We start from the raw sequence: 18426 nt of genomic DNA on the forward strand, positions 1-18426 counted from the left end.
ACAGAGGATGATGCGTGTACGGGATGAGCTGCCAGAGGAAGTGGTGGAGGCAGGAACAATTACAGCATTTAAAAGGCATCTGGATGCATACATGAATAGGAAGGGCTGAGAGAGATATGGGCCAAATGGGAGCAGATTAATTTGAGATGGCTGGTCAGCACAATGAGTTGGATCAAAGGGTCTGTTTCTCTGCTGCATGTCTGTCTGATTCTAAGAGTGGTCCTCCTTTAGATCCAATGACACACTTTCTCACTACAAAACAGAGTCATAGGACAGATGTATCCCCAGGTAAGGGACTGAGAGTTATCAGTCAGTGTACAGATATCTCTCCAAAAGAGAGGGGACTGATTCACAAGCTACCTCCCTGAGAGAGGGGAAACTGAGAGACACCAGTGTACAGATATCTCCGAGAGAGAGAGAGAGAGAGTGAGAGAGAACTGAGAGAGAACTGAGAGAGAACTGAGAGAGAACTGAGAGAGAACTGAGAGAGAACTGAGAGAGAACTGAGAGAGAACTGAGAGAGAACTGAGAGAGAACTGAGAGAGAGAACTGAGAGAGAGAACTGAGAGAGAGAACTGAGAGAGAGAACTGAGAGAGAGAACTGAGAGACAGAACTGAGAGACAGAACTGAGAGACATGAGGCAGTGTAGAGATATCTCCCTGACAGAGAGAGCAGACTCAGAGATATGAGGCAGTATACAGGTATCTCCCTGAGAGAGACAGAGGGGACTGAGAGACATGAGGCAGTGTACAGATATCTCCCTGAGAGACAGAGAGGGGACTGAGATGTAGCATCCGTACAAATATCTCCCCAAGACTGAGTTGGATACCTGTCAGAGTGTAACAATCTCTGAGCTGGACAGACTGAAATGTAGGATAGGATGAGAAATTCTTAATTGATCTTCGAAACTCATTCAAGTCTGGCTTGGCTGGTAGCAGCACCCTCACTTCAAAACACTCAATTCTGAAAGGAACTGAAGTGCATAATCTAGGTTGATAGTCCTGCACTGCACTGAGGGGGAATCAGAGGAGCAGTCCTTTAAATAGATGGAAAAACAATAGAATTAGCAGATGCAAATGATGTTATGCAGATTGAAACAGAGGGATGTGAAGTATTTTGTCTTTTATTAAGAAATCCATCTATACCTGCAACACTTCTAAAACAAAATCCCTCAAAGCAGCCAGGTGTGAAAGCTGGTTAAAAAGTCCCAACGGTGTTCTCCAGGCAGCATGACCAGGTGGCGATGGGCATCACAGCGGGGAGTCTGTCGTCCTGACGACTCAGAGAGCGGGCATCGGTCTGAAGCGGTATACCTCTGGAGAGACCGTCAGGGGGACACTGAATGGTGGAGGAGAGACAGAGAAAGAGGAGGAGATGAAGGTTCAACGAGACAAGAGCGTGATGTCCGAGTTGTTCATGATGAGACTGGAATCGAGGGTCAGACTGTCTGAAACAGAGACAGATAAAATATATAAATGCAGATCAACAAACAGGGATTACCCGACAGCAGGGCAAGCAGGTTCACAGCTCATTTCCCTCAACACTCCCCCAACAACGTGACTCAACTAATTAAATGCCCAGACACCATTAATACGCTTGCAACGAACTTGGCAAATCTCCTTCTTCATAGCCTTTCAAACCTGCTGATCTTCCCAAGCTGGAAGGACTGGGGAGCAGATGCACAGGAATGCCACCACCTTCTGAGCCGCATGCCATCCTGACTTGGAACCATACTGCCACTCTGCTGTCACTAGGTCAAACGCCAGGACAGCCCGAGGATCACAGCTGTCCAAAGTGCCGCTCACCAGCAGCTTCTCGAAGGGAATGAAGGATGGGCAATAAATGCTGGAGCTGTCAGTGACGCCTACATCCCGTGAAAGCATCATCTGTTTAAAAGTCCTATGCTAGTGTGTAGCTTGCTGTTCCCAATAACTCCATCTCCGGTGATATGGTGCTCCATACCTTTCACCAGTCCAAGGATGATGCCTGGAGAGGATGGTCAGGTCAGCAAAGGCAAAGAAAACCAACTAGAATCTCCTGGGAAGGTATCACACGTGCGTGCGCAAGAGACAGAGAGTGCGTGAGAGACAGAGAGTGCGTGCATGTGAGAGTGAGTGACTACATATGTGAGAGAGAGTGCGCGTGTGAGAAAAGAGAGAGTGTGCGAGCATGCGTTCGAGCGAGAGAGCGCGTTCGAGAGAGCGCGTTCGAGCGAGCGCGTTCGAGGGAGAGAGCGCGTTCGAGGGAGAGAGCGCGTTCGAGGGAGAGAGCGCGTTCGAGGGAGCGAGCGCGTTCGAGGGAGCGAGCGCGTTCGAGGGAGAGAGCGCGTTCGAGGGAGAGAGCGCGTTCGAGGGAGAGAGCGCGTTCGAGGGAGAGAGCGCGTTCGAGGGAGAGAGCGCGCACGTAAGAGAGCGCGCACGTAAGAGAGAGCGCACGTAAGAGAGAGCGCACGTAAGAGAGAGCGCGCACGTAAGAGAGAGCACGCACGTAAGAGAGAGCGCGCACGTAAGAGAGAGCACGCACGTAAGAGAGAGCACGCACGTAAGAGAGAGCACGCACGTAAGAGAGAGCGCGCACGTAAGAGAGCGTGCGTGAGACGGAGTTCATCTGTGAGACGGAATTCATGTGTGCGTGTGCGTGAGTGAGACAGCATGTGTGCATGAGACAGAGTGCACGCGTGAGATGGAGTGTGTGCGCACATGTGAGCGTGCGTGAGTGAGTGAGGCAGGGTGCATGTGTGCGACAAGATGAGTGCGTTCGTACGACAGAGTGCCTGCGTGAGAGGGAGAGAGTGCGTGTGTGACAGTGCATACACGAGAGAGAGAGAGAGAGCGAGCATGTGTGAGAGATTGCATGCTTGCGAAAGAGAGCCCACCCTCCACATCTCGCAACCCCTCCCCCCACCACCAAAGAGCAACACGTACCCTGCTCGAAGTTGAGCTTCTTGGCTGGCGATCCATCTCCAAGTCCTTCGATGTCCACCAGGTCACTGTTGACATCCGAGTCATTCAGGGCGCTGAGCGTCACGTCTTTTGGGGGAGCGGGGGGTGGGGGAGGGGGGGTGTAGGGGGCAGAAACGGATAGAAAAATGTGACACCCACCGCCACACAGGAATTGCTAAACCACTCTCAAAAACTCAAAGCTTTTGTTTTGAAAAGAAATAAAAGAGGACGCAAAATAGTGCAGAATTTAAATAGAGGTTGGCGGAAACCAATGCCCTTCGGAAAACAAAATGGGTTCGGATTTCTGAGGTCTGCTTATACTGACATTTGAATCTTCCACCCTGGACAACTAGGATGATATTATGGCTTTAAACAGGTGCATCTTAGTCTTTTTTTTTGTAAAGGTAGGTTTTAAGGCAGAGGTTCTCAGCGGTCTAATAAAAACTTGTAAACAGCTTGAGAGACTTCGGGTTTTTTTTTAATGAATGTAGAACAATAGAGTTAGCCTGGATGATTGTGGCCAAGCTCCCAGAGAACCACAACTTTTCGTTTTAGCTTCCCAGCAGTTGCTGCTGGGGTCTCGAAGAAATGGAAGCTGTTTTTGTCCCTCTCTGAGGGGCAGAGAGTATTCAGTTCTCAGTAATATCATGGGTAATCTGACTATGGTTACAGCTAAACACTGGGGATTCTCTTCCTGCTGTTGGAGTTGCACGTGAGAAAATCCAGTCCTGATTTTGCCTTTTGTCAAAGGTGTGTTTCCAGAACGTTACTATATTGGAACAGTTACTGTTTGGTAGCACAATAAATCTATTGTTCCATTAAGTTTTCCCAATGGAGTTGTTATCCTCTTTCTTTTGTTGGTGTTTTAACTGTGGAGCATGAATAATGTGTGTTTTGCTTCAAATCTGGTAATCTGACCGACCCCAAAATGGAACGCCTGGCACTTGCCTCTAAAATATGCAAATGTTAGGGTCTGGGCTATCTTCTGAATATATATTTGAGGGGATTTTGTTCTGGTCCATGACCCAAAACAATACATTACCCCCTGACCTTACCGGATGTCTTTTGCTTCTTGGCAGCCGATGGATCTGTGGGTGGGGTGTTCCCGACAGAGGCTGCTGCTGCTGTCGCTGCTGGAGGTGTGGTTGGCGCTGAGACTGCTGCCCCCACCGTCACTGCCTTCTTCTGCATTTTCTTGGGGGACTCTGAGGGGAGGGGAACGCTGCTGTCCTCATAGACTTTGCGTTTGACCGTGGTCTTGATCTGGGCACTGGGAGGGGCAGAGGCACAGGATGAAATGTTAGGACCAACACGGCGGTGGGCAACTTGTCAAATGCCACAAGCATCCCCACATCTTTGGACTGAGGGAGGAAACCGGAGAACCCGGAGGAAACCCACGCAGACACGGGGAGAATGTGCAAACTCCACACAGACAGCCTGAGGCTGGAATCGAACCTGGGTCCCTGGTGCTGTGAGGCTGCAGTGCTAACCACTGAGCCACCGTGCTGCCCATTAACTGCCTTATTAACCTATCTACCTCTGTCCTAAAAATATTCAATGGCCTTGAGCATATAGGAGGTTTATAAAATCATGAGGGGCATGGATAAGGTGGATAGCAAAGGTCTTTTCCCCAGGATTCAAACCTAGAGGGCATACTTTTACATGCAGAGTGATTCGTTTGTGGAACCAGTTGCCTGAGGAAGTGGTAGATGCAGGTACAAGTGGCAACATTTAAAAGACATTTGAACAAGTACATGAAAATGAAAGACAGAAAGGTTTAGAGATAGGTAGTAAGAGGCAGGAGAGGTCTGATCCTATTCTGAAGTGTTTTGGGAACTGCCGAATCACAAAGGCAAACAACAAATTAGTGTCAAGGGTTAGCTGCATTCCTTGAGCAAATGTTTGGAAATAATCAATAGGCTCGGTGCATTATAAGGGAAGATAAAGTAATAAATATTGTCAACATGACCTCTAAAAAACAAACCATTTGCACAGAAGAAAGTTTGTAAAAAGAGGTCACAACTAGGGAAAGATAAACAACTGAAACTTAAGTGTAGATGTAGATAATTTGAACAATTTTATATCCAAAGATCAAGGGGAGAGTGGCAAAGGCAGGTTACAAATGTGGTTCTCTCCTCATTGTTGGTGGAATCTAAACAAGTTTTATTTAATGGCTTGATAAAGTGGTTAAATTTCACTCTTCTTAGTGGAATTCCAAAAGTTGCTTTTCTTAAGGAAAGACAATTAGTAATGGAAAGTGTTTGAAGTGAAGATAGTAAAGATTTATTTAAAAAGGAAACTTCAGTTTAAAATTCACCTACAGCAAGTGAATAGCAGGGGGCGAAAACTGCAGTTGCAAGTCAGAAGGTCTGTTGTCTGATCTCTCAGGTTGAAGTGAGAGAGGGGTTGTTCCCAATCTGTCAGCTGTGTCACAGTAACTTTACAGTCGAGTTGATTGTAAAGACTTTAGAACAATTGGTAGCAGTTACTATCTTTCCTAAACTGCCATACTAAAGTTAGTACAGAATTTGGAATAGCTCTAAGTGAAAAACAACAATTCAGGTTATTGGTAAATATGGCACTTCAGCTGGCCATTATTTGGGAAAGAGTAAAACTGTCAGAGGCATTGTAAGATCCCAAAGGCAGGTGACGGAGATATCTGGTAGACATCGTGAGATACTGGGAGAACCTAGGGCTGTCCATATAGTTGTCGATGATTGATCGTACGCTTTTACTGAATTGAATGTATAACTTAGGGGGATGTGGCTAACAAGGACGTCAATGTTACTTGTAATTATTGTAACTCGAAAGCTATTAAAATGTTGTATTTCACTGGGGAACTGCAGAGTGTCACTGACCTCCAATCTGAGCTATCATTAAGAGGGCATATGAAGGCCAGATTTGGGTTTCTCCAGCTTCTCCCACATATGTGGCACTAGAACTCTGAATAAAGATCACTTGAGCTAAGAAAAACGGGACTTATGACTCCTCTTTGGTATCTCTCTCACTAATACTATGGAAGAAGTTTACCCTGAACCTGGGCAGCAGGGTACCTCACTGGTTCGCACTGCTGTCTCACAGCACCAGCTACTCCAACCTCGGGCAACTGTCTGTGTGGAGCTTGCACATTCTCCCCATGTCTGCGTGTTTTTCCTCTGGGTGTGTTTTCCACAGTCCAAAGACGTGCAAGTCAGGCAGACTGGCCAGATTAAATTGGCCCGTAGTGTCCAGGGATGTGCAGGTATAGGAAAGGGTGATGGGTTTGGGTAGGATGCTCTTCAGAGGGGTGGTGTGGACCCAATGGGCAGAATCGCCTGCATCAACTCTGTCAGGATTCTTTGATTCAATGAATTCTCCAATGGATTTCTGGGTAACTGGCCTCCTGTCATGCTCTACCTAACAAGTTCCTCTGTGTCTAATCTATCGAAATCTTTCACAATTTAAAGACCACAATAGGGTCAGCCTCTCAGCCTTGGATTTTCAGGAAAAAAAAGGCCCTAAGAAAGAAAGTGCATTCAGGCATGCCAGAGTCATGAAAAAACACTATCTAAATGCAAGTCTTCTTTGATTGTATCATCAAGCTCTTTTTGATGCAAGCTCAGCGATCTGATTTCCGGTCAGTCAATCCTGTCTGTTGGTCACCCTTTCTCAGAATGCTGTTTACTCCTACTACTCCTTACATCTGCCCTGTTGCCCAGTAAGTGCACCCAGACAAGACTGCTCTCAAGCAGGAGGGCCTTGAGCCCATCTTGGATGCTTGACCATTCACCTAAATCAATCTCAATTCCATTTGCTGCACTCTCTCCAAAATGCGTTCAGCTTGCTTCAGGAGTTTATGAAACATTTACAATCTGCTGTAGAGTACACAGTCTGTAAATACTGCAGCCACCTTTGCTCATTCAGTTTTACAACTCATTCAGTAGCCAGCTTGTACCCGATGGTACACCTCTTTCCACGCTTCGGAATCACACTTACCATCTGCTCTCAATCTAATCCAAAGTCCTTTGCTAATCTTTCACCTTCAACTTAATACTTCGGCAGCTACACTGTAAATTCGCAACCTCAATCATACTTCCACCCGCCCTCCCCTCCCCTCCCCCCACCCCGAAATCTGGGACCTAGTCAGCCCAGTTATTCCACCCTGGAACACCCAGTCCCCCATCTGTCTTCCTCCCCGCACCACCCCCCGCTTACACGGTGCGGTCTTTGATGACGGTGCTGATTTTGTTTAAATCCTCTCCGAAGCGCTTCACGGCCGAACGCAGCATCTCAATCTCCGTGTCCGTCCACTTGGCACTGGCGGGAAGAGAGAGAGAGAGAGAGATGGAGGGATAGAGCGATGGAGAGAGGAAAACAAAAATACTGGGAGAGTCGGGATTGTGAAGAGAGCTGCTGTGACTCCTCGGAAAGGGAAGTGGGCCAGCACTGATAGAGCACTCGAGTAATTAAATCTGGGCCGAGGGAGAGGTCACTGCCAGAGGGTGGAGGGTGCCAGGCTGCTGTGTTACATCAGTAAACCAATTGCCCAGCACAGCCCTGACCATCCTTGCTCAAGAAAGAAAGATCTTAAGAGTCATCGAGATGTACAGCACGGAAACAGGCCCTTTGGCCCGACTTTTTCGCATCGACCAGATATCCTAAAATAATCGGGACCCATTTCCCAGCATTTGGCCCAATATCCCTCCAAACCCTTCCTATTCAAATAGCCATCCAGATGCCTTGTAAATGCTGTAATTGTACCAGCCTCCACCACTTCCTCTGGCAGCTCATTCCATACAAGTACCACATTCTGCGTGAAAAAGTTGCCCCTTATGTCCCTTTTATATCTTTCCCCTCTCACCCTAAACCTATTGCCTCTAGATCTGGACTTCCCCACCCCAGGGAAAAGACCTGTCTATTTATCCCAGTCATGCCCCTCATGATTTTATAAACCTCTCTAAGATCACCCCTCAGCCTCTGACGCTCCAGGGAAAACAGCCCCAGCCTATTCAACCTCTTCCCTATAGCTCAAACCCTCCAATCCTGGCAACATCCTTGTAAATCTTTTCTGAACTGTTTCAGGTTTAACAACGCCTTTCCTACAGCAGGGAGACCTATAGGATCATGGTCAAATCAGACGCTATTTAATGATGCCGACAGAGGGACAGATACGGGTCAGGACATTCTTACGCATCTCCTATCATTGAATACTCATCAGGACCTCGGCATTCAGGGTACAAGCACTGCGGTATCAGCTTTGATTTTTGCACTTTGTTGTCTGAAGTGAAGCTGAAACATTCAGACTTTCACAAAGATTTACACTTGCTTTTTCTCATTTCTCAGAATCATAGAATCTCAGTGTGGAAGCAGGCCACTTTGTTCATCGAGTCCACACTGACCATCCAAAGAGCATCATAGCCTGATCCAACCCCCTAACCTAACCCTGCATTTCCAATGGTTAGTCAACCCAGCCTGCACACCACGGGACCATTTAGCACGGCCAATCCACCCGAACCTGCACATCTTTGGATTGTGGGAGGGAACTGGAGCACCCGGAGGAAACCCACACAGACACGGGGGGGGGGGGGGAATGTGCAAACTCCACACACAGACAGTCACCCGAGGCTGGAATCGAATCCGGGTCCCCCGGCATTGTGAGGCAACAGTGCCAACCACTGAGCCCCCGTGCCCACCCATTTCTTTTGTAGGACACGGGCTTACCACCTGAAGTGCCCTCGATTGAGAGGCTTCTTCAGGCATTACATTCAGTGGTTAAAAGTCAACCACATTGCTGTGAATGTTGCACGTTGGAAGATTTTCTTTCATAAAGGGAATTGGTGAATCAGATGTGTTCTTGCAACAGTTGATGGTAGTTTCACACTCACCATTTCATCAATGACTAGCTTTCAATTCTTTATTTTGAAAACTGAATGTTAAGTTTCACTAGGTGTTGCAGTAGGAATTGAACCTATGTCCCCACGGCATGAAGCGTGGCTGCTAGATCATTAGTGCAACGGCGCTGCACGATACCCTTTGACATACTTCCAATAGTTTAACTGACAAATTATTTTATGGAACAAGTTTATTAAACAAAGATTATAGAAGATGATATGGGAGTGTACAATTGGTAATATTAGCTTTATGATAGAGGAGTGTACAATCGGTAACATTAGCTTTATGTTCAAGTTGCCTCTTTGACCCGTTTTGCTCTCATTATCGCAAATATTTTTTCACTCCTTATTTCTTCCCCTGGCAACCATTTTCATGGAACATGTTGATTTTCTCTCGTGAGCAACGTCCTTTATGAACCGTAGTGAGGCATACTGGCTCAGGGACAGAATGATTTCTGGAAAGACGGCTTTAATTCTGGGATACCTAGGAATTTTCAGGACCACAAGGAGCACAAGTAGGCCTTTCAGCCCATCCAGTCTGCTCCATCTTTCAATAAGATCATGACTGATCTGATCTGATCATCCTCAGCTCCACTTTCCTACCTTTTCTCCATAGACAGGAGGTTGGCAAACGTGGTGCCACTGTTTATGAAGGACGGTAAAGGCAAGCCAGGGAACTATAGACCGGAGAGCCTGACCTCGGTAGTGGGCAAGTTGTTGGAGGGAATCCTGAGGGACAGGACGTACATGTATTTGGAAGGACAAGGACTGATTCGAGATAGTCAACATGGCTTTGTGCGTGGGAAATCATGTCTCACAAACTTGATTGAGTTTTTTGAAGTAACAAAGAAGATTGATGAGGGCAGAGCAGTAGATGTGATCTGTATGGACTTCAGTAAGGCATTTGACAAGGTTCCCCATGGGAGACTGATTAGCAAGGTTAGATCTCACGGAATACAGGGAGAACTAGCCATCTGGATACAGCACTGGCTCAAAGGTAGAAGACAGAGGGTGGTGTGGAGAGTTGTTTTTCAGACTGGAGGCCTGTGACTAGTGGAGTGCCACAAGGATCGGTGCTGGGCCCTCTACTTTTTGTCATTTACATAAATGATTTGGATGTGGGCATAAGAGGTACAATTAGTAAGTTTGCAGATGACACCAAAATTGGAGGTGTACTGGACAGTGAAGAGGGTTACCTCAAATTACAACAGGATCTTGACCAGATGGGCCAATGGGCTGACAAGTGGCAGATGGAGTTTAATTTAGATAAATGCGAGGTGCTGCATTTTGGAAAGGCAAATCAGTGCTGGACTTATACACTTAATGGTAAGGTCCTGTGGAGTGTTGATGAACAAAGAGAACTTGGAGTGCAGGTTCATAGCTCCTTGAAAGTGGGGTCACAGGTAGATAGGATAGTGAAGAAGGTGTTTGGTATGCTTTCCTTTATTGGTCAGAGTACTGAATAAAGGAGTTGGGAAATCATGTTGCGGCTGTAGAGGACATTGGTTCGGCCACTGTTGGAATATTGTGTGCAATTCTGGTCTCCTTCCTATCAGAAAGATGTTGCGAAACTTGAAAGGGTTCAGAAAAGATTTACAAGGATGTTGCCAGGGTTGGAGGATTTGAGCTACAGGGAGAGGCTGAACAGGCTGGGGCGGTTTTCCCTGGAGCGTCGGAAGCTGAGGGGTGACCTTATAGAGGTTTACAAAATTATGAGGGGCATGGATAGGATAAATAGACAAAGTCTTTTCCCTGGGGTCGGGGAGTCCAGAATTAGAGGGCATAGGGTTAGGGTAAGAGGGGAAAGATATAAAAGTGGCCTTTTTCACGCAGAGGGTGGTACATGTATGGAATGAACTGCCAGAGGATGTGGTGGAGGCTGGTACAATTGCAACATTTAAGAGGCATTTAGATGGGTATATGAATAGGAAGGGTTTGGAGGGATATGGGCCAGGTGCTGGCAGGTGGGACTAGACTGGGTTGGGATATCTGGTTGGCATGGACGGGTTGGACCGAAGGGTCTGTACATCTCTATGACTATGACTCTATAATCCTTAATTCATTAAAAATCGGTGTATCTCGGCCTTGAATGCACTGAGTGACCCAACGTCAACAGCCCTTTGTGGTAAAGAATTCCACAGATTCATTACCCTCCAGGAGAAGAAATTCCCCTTCATCTCGGTCTTGAATGCATGACCTCTTATTCCGAGACTGTGCCCTCTGGTCCTCGACTCTCCCACCCAGGAAACAACCTCTCCAAATAGAATCACAGAGTCGTATAAGGCACGGAAACAGGGACTAGGGGAAAAGACACCTACTGTTCATCTTACCTCTGCCCCTCATGATTTTATAAAATTCAATAAGGTCATCCCTCAACCTCTTACGCTCCAGTGAAAAATTCCCAGCCAATCCTTATAATCTAACCCTCCACACCTGACAACATTCTGGTAAATCTTTTCTGAACCTTACATCTAAGGAACAATGATTTGGTTTCTGTAATTTTTATGACTTCACTGCTTAGTTTAATGATTTTTTTGACATGTAGGTTGGATGAGATTAGATTCCCTACAGTGTGGAAACAGGCCCTTCAGCCCAACTAGTCCACACCAACCCTCCGAAGAGTGACCCACCCAGATCCATTTCCCTCCAACTAATGTACCTAACACTATGGACAATTTAGTATGGCCAATTCACCTAACCTGCACATCTTTGGACTGTGGGGGGAAACCGGAGCACCCAGAGGAAACCCACAGAGACAAGTGGGGGAATGTGCAAACTCCACACAGACAGTTGCCTGAGGCTGGAATCGAACTTGGGACCCTGGTGCTGTGAGGCAGCAGTGCTAACCACTGAGCCACTTAGAGTTGCATAATGGTTTAATTTTTTCTCTTTTCCCTTGCTGATGGGCCATCTAATGAGTGATTTCAAATTGATAATAAAATTTAAAATGAATGAACCGACCTGATGAAGCAGCAGTTCAGGGAGTACAGGTGGTCTCAATCCACCCGATATTCAACTAAGAATCAACTAACTCAACCAGTGATGAATCTTAGATCTGAGGAATATAAACTTTTGTTAAGCAAAGGTATTAGGTATTATGGGCCAAAGGCAGGTATAGAGTGTTAGGCCACAGATCATTGATAATCTCACTGAATGGTGGAACAGGCTCAAAAGCTGAATGACCTACCAATGGCCTAACACTAAAGGGCACAGGCTTACAGTGTGAGGGAAAAGATTTAAAGAGGACCTCAGGGGCAACTTTTTCAACGCAGAGGGTGGTACAGGTATGGAATGAGTTGCCAGAGGAAGCGGTGGTGACTGGTACAATTACAGCATTTCAAAGGGATCTGGATGAGCACATGAACAGGAAGTGTTTAGAGGAATATGGGCCAAATACTGGGAAATGGGGCTAGGTTAATTTAGGAATCCAGTCAGTATGGACGAGTTGGGCCACAGGATAGGTTTCCGTGCTGACTCTACGTTTGTTGTGGTCACTGGCCTGTGGATCTTGTCGGATCGAAAGTGCACAGCCAATAAAACATTGGGCCCTTGAAGCTAACAGCAAGGGAAAAATGGCATCACAACCACTTGCTAATGCCAGACGAGTGAACAAGGATTTTGTTTTAAAACAAAGATGTGTCAGCAGCTTCAGCAAGGGTTTTTTTGTGGCAGAGGGGCTGGCACAGAAATGGTTAACCCACAGGGCTGGGTTGGTAGCCACACAACATAGATAAAGAGGAGGAATGTCTTCAACCATGCCATGGTGAATCTTTGGAACTGTCTACACCAGAGGGCTGAGGTAGTTCAGTCACAGAGTTACGATCTAGGCAGAGACTGATAGATTTCTCGATATTAATGACATTAACAGATATGGAGGTAGTGGTGAAAACGGCACTGAGGGAGATTAGTTGTGACCCAATAGAATGTGATCCAGGCGGCACAATGGCTCAGTGGTTGACACTTCTGTCTCACAGATTTGATTCCACCCTTGGGTGACTGCCTGTGTGGAGTTTGCACGTTCTCTCAGCATCTGTGTGGGTTTCCTCCGGTTCCTCCCACAGTCCAAAAACATGCAGGTTAGGGTGAATTGGCCATTCCAAACTACTCAGTGTCCAGGGATGTATAGGCGAGGTGGAAGTGCAGGGTTACAGGGATGTGGTGTGTCTGGATGGGATGCTCTTCGGAGAGTCAGTGTGGACTTGAGGGGCTGAATGGCCTACTTCTACTCTGTAGGGAATCTATGATTCCAGAATAACAAGGGCTAGAAGGACCAAATGGCCTTTCGCCTACTTCCTATGGTCCTAAACCCTTAGGAACTCGGTTCATCAGTGCTGGGGGTAGGAGTGAAGGTAGGAAGAAACCCACTGAAATCAAGAGGAGATTTCCTCTTGAGGAGGAATCCAGAGCACCAGAGATGAAGAGAAATTCTTTCCTTCAGGGGATTGAGAGTTTTTGGAAATCTCTTCCTCAAAAATGGTAGAACTAGAGTCTTTCAGAATAGTTTTGAGGCAGAGGTAGGTACTTTCTTGGTGAGCGAGGGGGTTGAAGGGTGACTGAGGGGCGGCAGGTACATGGAGTAATCAGCAGCAGTAAGCTTACCGAATGGCAGAATCGGCTCAAGGGGCTGAACGGCCTCCTCCTGCTCCTTACCATCTACATTTAGGGGTGAGTTGGACAGTGCTAAGGAAGAACTATAGGCTAGTATGCAAGTGCACTGGCCGGACTACTTGACCTGTATGTGTATCTGACAGAAGAGACTTCCGCTGTGTTAAGATGTCAACCAGATTGTACACATGAAAAGCCCTCGCCAAATTCACACCATCATCCAGCGCCTCATGGGTTTGCACTTCCCACCTTTCAAAGCTCTTTTCCACCTTCCCAATGGCACCAGTTGTCCTGTCAGCCGGTCACCATATGGCATCATAGAATCCCTACAGGGATCTTTGGCCCATCAAATCCACACCGAAACTCCAAAAGGCATCCCACCGAGACCCAACCCTATCCCTGTAGCCCTACATTTCCCATGGCTACTCCACCTAGCCTGCATATCCCTGGATACCATGGGCATATTCCTGATGAAGAGCTTATGCTCGAAACACAATTCTCCCGCTCCTCGGATGCTGCCTGACCAGCTGCGCTTTTACAGCACAATACGTTTTGACTCTGATCTCCAACATCTGCAGTCCTCACTTTCTCCTGTAAACTCTGGGCAGTTTAGCATTGCCAATCCACCCTAACCTGCACATCTTTGGACAGTGGGAGGAAACTGGAGCACCTGGAGGAAACACACAGACATGGAGAGAATGTGCAAACTCCACACAATCAGTCAGTCACACAAGGTTGAAATTGAACCTGGGTCCCTGGCACTGTAAAGCAGCAGCGCTAACCACTGAGCCACTGTGCCACCGTACTGTAATTAGGTTTCTTAGGAGAGTCACCAAGTAATGCATGAAGGGAACAGAAGTGGGTAACGGGTTGTTGAGACTGAACAGAATATGAGGAGACTATTCGATCCCTCTCTACCATGACATTTGATCAAGACTGATCTGTATCTTCCTTCCATGTACTGGGGTGAAGTGTACGAGATGTCTACTTGCCTCTCTCTCTGCCACATCCCTGAAAGGATGTATGGCACATACCACAGAATTGTTGCCAAAGACAGAAGGGATGCATGCCACAGGGTGGGCACCACCTTGGTATTCATTCCCAAGCCAGCTGGACAACAAGGTCCTAGAGGGACAATGGTGAGGACACTTACAGGGGGTGATATACCATGGTGGGGGAGGGGGGGGGGGGGAAGAGAAACATGCCTCCACCTACTTACCCAGCCGGTGAGGAGTCCGCCACTGGGTGCAGCTGCATGGTCAACTCTCCGAGCTTGGTGAAGGCAGCTCCAGCCGCCGAGAAAATCTCGCCCACCTGCAAGGTCAAATGGCGGGAGAGTAAGCTGCAAATGGAATCAAGGCAAATCCCTCTCCTCCAAGCCAACAGGCTGCAGACTCACAGCAAGATGCACTCTTGACAAGAATTACAAGCAAACTGAAACCTCAAGTTAGAGTCCACCTAAACTGAGCCATGAGCTCCCTCTCTGTCTGCCCCACTTAGGAACATAGAAAATAGGTCCAGGAGTAGGCCATTCAGCCCTTCAAGCCTGCATCACAATTCAGTATGACCATGGCTGATCACACGATCTCAGTATCCCACTCCCACTTTCTCTCCATACCCCTTGATCCCTTTAGCCGCAAGAGCCACATCCAGCTCCCTCTTGAATGTATCGAAAGAACTGGCCCCAACAGCTTCCTCTGGTAGAGAATTCCACAGGTTCCCAACCCTCTGAGTGAAGATGTTCTTCCTCATCTCAGTCTTGAATTGCTTACCCCTTATTTTTACACAGTGACCCCCCAGTTCTGGACTTCCCCCAACATCAGGAACATTCTTCCCACACCTAGCCTGTGCAGTCCCAATAAGGTTTTACATATTTCTATAATATCCCAATTGTAATTCTTCTAAATTCCAATGAATACAAGTCCAATTGATCCAGTCTTCCTTCATATATCAGTCCTGCCATCCCGGGAATCAGTCTGGTGAACCTTCAATGGACTTCCTCAATAGCAAGAATGTCCTTCCTCAGACTAGGAGACCAACACTGTACACAATACCCAAGGTGTGGCCTCACCAACACCCTTTATAATTGCAGCAAGGCATCCCTACTCCTACAGTCAAATCCTTCCAGGCAATCCGTGTCAGAAAAGCTTCATCTTGCTTTTGAATGAACAGATGAATTAGCAGCAAGTGTAGGCCAATCAGCCCATCGAGCCTGCTCAGCTATGGCTGATCCAATTATTCCACACTCCTATCTAAGCCAAACACTCTTTATCCCTTGCTTATTAAGAATCTGACTACGTCCATCTAGTCATTATTTCCATTGCTTGTTAAGGAAGAGACTTGGTGGGAGGAAGGGAAGAGGGAGAGGGGGATGGGGGAGGGGAGGCAAAGAAGATGAGTTGGTAGGGGAGAGGGTCCACTTTGTGTCTACTCTCATCAACTCAGCTACAAAAAGTCAAATACAACTTAATGGGCACTATCGTCAATTCTTTGAACTCTAAATCACTACAATAGGATGGCAGGCTGGAAGTGTGCCTCCAATCAAAAGCTACAACATGCTTATCAAGTAATAACCTGGTGATTACGAATTGCCAAAAATATTCAACTGGACCAGCCACGTAAATACTGTGGCTGCTAAAGCCAGGAATTCAAGAATTCAATTGAGAGGCTAGGAATTCTACTGTGTTAACTCACTCACTGACACTCCAGAACCTGCCCACCATCTACAAGACGCAAGTCAAGAATGGGGTAAAATATTCCCCACTTGCCTGGGTGAGCATTGCTAGAACACTCAAGAAGCTCAACGCCATCTCAAATAAACAACCCATTTGTTTGCCACACCATCCGTCATTTTCAACATTCATTCCCTCCAAGACTAGTGCTCAGCAGCAGCAATGCAGACCATCTACAAAGGTAGAATTTCTACAGTGCAGAAGGAAGTTGCTCGGCCCATCAAGTTCACATTGACCCTCTGAGCAGCATTTCACCCAGATCCAGTCCCTCACCATATCCCGTAACGCCACATTTACCATGGCTAATCCACCTAGCCTACCCATCCCTGGACACTACGGGCAATTTAGCATGGCCAATCCACCCTAACCTCCACATCTTTTGACTGAAACCGGAACACCCAGAGGAAACTCACACAAACACAGGGAGAATCAACGTTTCGAGCATAAGCCCTTCTTCAGGATTCCTGAAGAAGGGCTTATGCTCGAAACGTCGATTCTCCTGTTCTTTTGATGCTGTCTGACCTGCTGCGCTTTTCCAGCAACGCATTTTTAAATGTAGATTACACCGCAGGAAGCGTACAATGCAAGATCAACAGTAATTGAAGTTAGAGACTCCATTCGTCACTCTAATAACAGCAGGGAAGAAGCTGTTCTTGAACCTGTTGGTGTGTGTGTTGAAGGTTCTGTATCTTCTGCCTGATGTTCACTCGAGGAATCCAACCCAGGTCCCTGGCACTGTGAGGCAGCAGTGCTAACCACTGAGCCACTGTAGTGCCCCAGCATATTGCAGTGATTCATCAAGCCTCCTTAAGACACCTTCCAAACCCATGACCACTGCTATTCTAAAAGATCAATGGCAGTAGATTCAGCACATTCAGCAGTATCCGCACATTCTCCCTCCAAACCACTCACCATCCTGCCTTGGAAATGAGCCACCATTCCTTCAGGGTCACTAGGTCAAATTCCTAGAATTGCCTTCCTAACAGAAGTGGGTCTACCTACAACACATGGCAGTGTAACAGTTCAAGAAGGGGCTCACCACACCTTCTGCAGGGCAATTACTGATGGATACTATATAGGACACTCAGCCAATGGCACCCACGCAAACAATGAGAAGTTTTATCAAATAAAAGTGACTACACTTACCTTGGTCGATGCAGAGGTCATCCTGAGGGTGCTCCTCCGAACTCCCTACCCACAGTCAGGACAAAAACAATTCCTAAGCCCAAAAGTTTGGCAGAGGAAGGGGTAAACGCTCTTGACTGATTTCCAGAACCCTGGATGAGCCCAAATTTGAACCAGTCGATGCCAAATAGCCTGACGTGGAGCACAGGGATTGCTGGTAGGTGGGCGAGGTTGGCAGCACCTGATCCAAGGTAATTCCCCGCTTTCAAGGAAAGGGGGACCTGAAATGGTCGTCTTTACCACCTCCCCACCCCACAACCAACCAACCCTCCTGGCTCCCCTTGCAACAATCCCAGACCCGTGTGGTCTGACTTGATGCAACTGGATCGCACAGCGATTGCCCTCTTGCTGTGTGCAGACTGGAAGATGGGCAAACCAGAACCAAAATGAAATGTTTAATTCGCTTTTTGGGTCTCTGTGTGCGAGGGGTGGGAGTTGGTAACTGATGTCAATGCAGGTGGTCCCAATGCAATGCACGTGCAACAGGCATTTGTGAACAGTTTGCTGGTAATTTCTTTTTGCAATGCAATATTTTAGATGTTTTTTATCCCCTGAGGTTTTACAGAAGTTGCAATACAGAAGCACATAGGAAGGCTCACTCCTCTCCCCCTACAAAACCCACTCCAGAGCTTCGATTGACAGCTTATCCCTGAAGGCACAGGGCCAGGATGCACTTTCCCCCAGTGCCGCCTCTGATCCACTTCTCCCAACGATTACCCCCGCTCCCTCTCGCTCTGCTCCCCCTCACTTCACAGGCCAGGGCCCCGCCACCACCGCGGCCTTTCCCACATCCACCGACGGCCCGCGTCTCCAACGGCAACACACCGTTTCCACTCCGATTGGTCCACATGGATGTCAATCCCGCACCACCGCCTCTCTGTTGGACGGACGCATTCCGGGCCACGTGCAGTGGTTGGACAGGACCGATGTCAATCAGCAACGCTAATCCTGCCTCCCCCTGGTTTCATTGGACAGCAACTTCGGACTACCATCCTGATCGGTCCATATCCTGTCAATCAATAATACTGGCCCCACCCTCCGTAATCCTGTTGGTTCATGGGAGAGAGGTGTCCCATTCTCCTTTCCGATTG

The 18426-nt window shown here is 47.4% G+C and overlaps 1 protein-coding gene across 4 annotated transcripts; it reads right to left on the bottom strand.

Moving 5' to 3' along the window:
- Positions 1-1106: 1106 nt before the first annotated feature.
- On the bottom strand, positions 1107-18108 carry bacc1 (BPTF associated chromatin complex component 1). Of its 4 annotated transcripts, none has more exons than XM_043683518.2 (6): positions 17297-18108; positions 14638-14732; positions 7138-7239; positions 3999-4213; positions 2926-3030; positions 1107-1339 (listed from the first exon to the last, which is right to left on the bottom strand). In XM_043683518.2, exons 1-6 carry the CDS (start codon positions 17315-17317, stop codon positions 1329-1331), a joined length of 549 nt encoding a protein of 182 aa, XP_043539453.1. In that variant the 5' UTR covers positions 17318-18108; the 3' UTR covers positions 1107-1328. The 4 variants fall into 4 exon arrangements, with proteins under 4 accessions (XP_043539453.1, XP_043539454.1, XP_043539452.1 ...); XM_043683519.2 differs by having other exon boundaries at positions 1107-1444; positions 17297-18106; XM_043683517.2 differs by having other exon boundaries at positions 1107-1448; positions 17297-18106.
- Positions 18109-18426: the final 318 nt, after the last annotated feature.

Source organism: Chiloscyllium plagiosum, unplaced genomic scaffold (assembly GCF_037043375.1).
Source record: "Chiloscyllium plagiosum isolate Xiang-an unplaced genomic scaffold, Cpla_swu_hap1 HiC_scaffold_44, whole genome shotgun sequence".
NCBI lineage: Eukaryota > Metazoa > Chordata > Chondrichthyes > Orectolobiformes > Hemiscylliidae > Chiloscyllium > Chiloscyllium plagiosum.